General features: G+C 37.8%; 1 protein-coding gene across 1 annotated transcript in view; it reads right to left on the bottom strand.

Moving 5' to 3' along the window:
* The window catches only part of LOC107578996 (protein RRP5 homolog), a 5406-nt gene extending 4224 nt beyond the window's left edge, over positions 1-1182 (bottom strand). Inside the window, exons 1-5 of the mRNA XM_016264890.1 lie at positions 1020-1182; positions 811-933; positions 540-708; positions 274-462; positions 11-170 (exon numbers count right to left, since the gene is read on the bottom strand). Coding sequence (XP_016120376.1) covers positions 11-170; positions 274-462; positions 540-708; positions 811-933; positions 1020-1051 — 673 coding nt within the window. The 5' untranslated portion in view covers positions 1052-1182. The remainder of the gene's footprint in view (positions 1-10; positions 171-273; positions 463-539; positions 709-810; positions 934-1019) is intronic.
* Positions 1183-1344: the final 162 nt, after the last annotated feature.

Raw genomic sequence — 1344 nt, 5'->3', positions numbered from 1 at the left:
TAGTTTTGACGCATGTGTGAGCTCACCTTGCTTGTGACTTCCTGCTCATCCTCACTGGAATCATGGGTGTCGTCTACTGCGGCAAATGGTGTTAAAGAGCACAGTGTGGATTCCCACGGGAAGCCAAAAGCCACCTGCAGCCGTTCTGGTTCCTTTGCCTCCTGCTTACCCTAAACAATCAGACGACAACTGTTACACATCAGAGAAGCAGCTGTACACCCATATTAAAATATAAAATCAATCGAATTGATCTGAAAAGAGAAGATGTGTCACCTTTACTTGGTCTTGATTTTTACGCAACGGCATTACTTCCTCCTCTCTGCAGAACACTTCTACACCACTGTCATTATCCTCTGTTTTCGTTTTCTTTTTTATCGTTTTCTTCTTTTCTGTGGATTTGCCCTTTACTGGGCCTTCTTTTTTCTTTTTAATCATCTGTCCATTTTTCTCATCGTCTTGTTGCTAGAAGGATTAAACACAAGGTCAAATCCATCCTCTTCGAAACTATCAGTTAAACACAAACACACACACACACTTACCTGGCTCTCAGAATTAACCCGCTTCCTCTTGATGGCTTTCTTGTCACGTTCTTGCTTCTGCTCTTCTGTCAAACGCAATGGAAGCTCAAGGGATTCTGGGAGCAGATCTGGTTTGCCAGTGTCCTTTGACAGCAGTGACAGGTTCACATGCTCTTTCTTGGCGTTCACACTGATTTAGAAGCAACTGTCTTTAGTCATATAGCACTACAAATAGATACATTTAAATGTATTATTAATAGCTGGTCATTTTACACATGTAGACATACATTACCTGAGAACCTTGGCTGTCAGCAATGCATTCATGGAAATGTGTTCGGAAAACATTTTTTGGTTGTTCACAAAGTATTTTGTAGCATTCTGGAAAAGAACTCTTCCTGAGATGGTCCTTGATAACCTTCATACAAGAAAAATCATTTTAATTCAACTCATGAGGCTAAAATGGTTTCTTTAAAAATGTGTAGCAAAATCAACATACTTTACCTCACAAATATGCCTAGATCAGTAACAGACATCAAATATCCCCTGATAATCTGGCCCTCTTTTATATCGGAAATTGACTGAATGTCTGGATCTTCTTGAAGATTCTTATTGTGGTCCTTATACAATCTGCAGAAAGTGGAGACATTTGAGTTTAAAATACATAAAATGGAAAATTAAAATTACTTGCAAAAATGAAAAATTGAATAAAAAACTAAATAATAATAATGAAAAAAATTATATAAAAAAAAAGAAAAAGGCAGATTTTTTTGGGACAATACAATGAGACTAGGGATGCACGATATATCGGCCACCATATCGGTATCGG

This window comes from Sinocyclocheilus grahami, unplaced genomic scaffold (assembly GCF_001515645.1).
Source record: "Sinocyclocheilus grahami isolate Dianchi unplaced genomic scaffold, SAMN03320097.WGS_v1.1 scaffold13395.1, whole genome shotgun sequence".
Taxonomy (NCBI): domain Eukaryota; kingdom Metazoa; phylum Chordata; class Actinopteri; order Cypriniformes; family Cyprinidae; genus Sinocyclocheilus; species Sinocyclocheilus grahami.
Note: the sequence above shows the minus strand (reverse complement) of the source record. Positions and strands in the feature narration are given on the sequence as shown.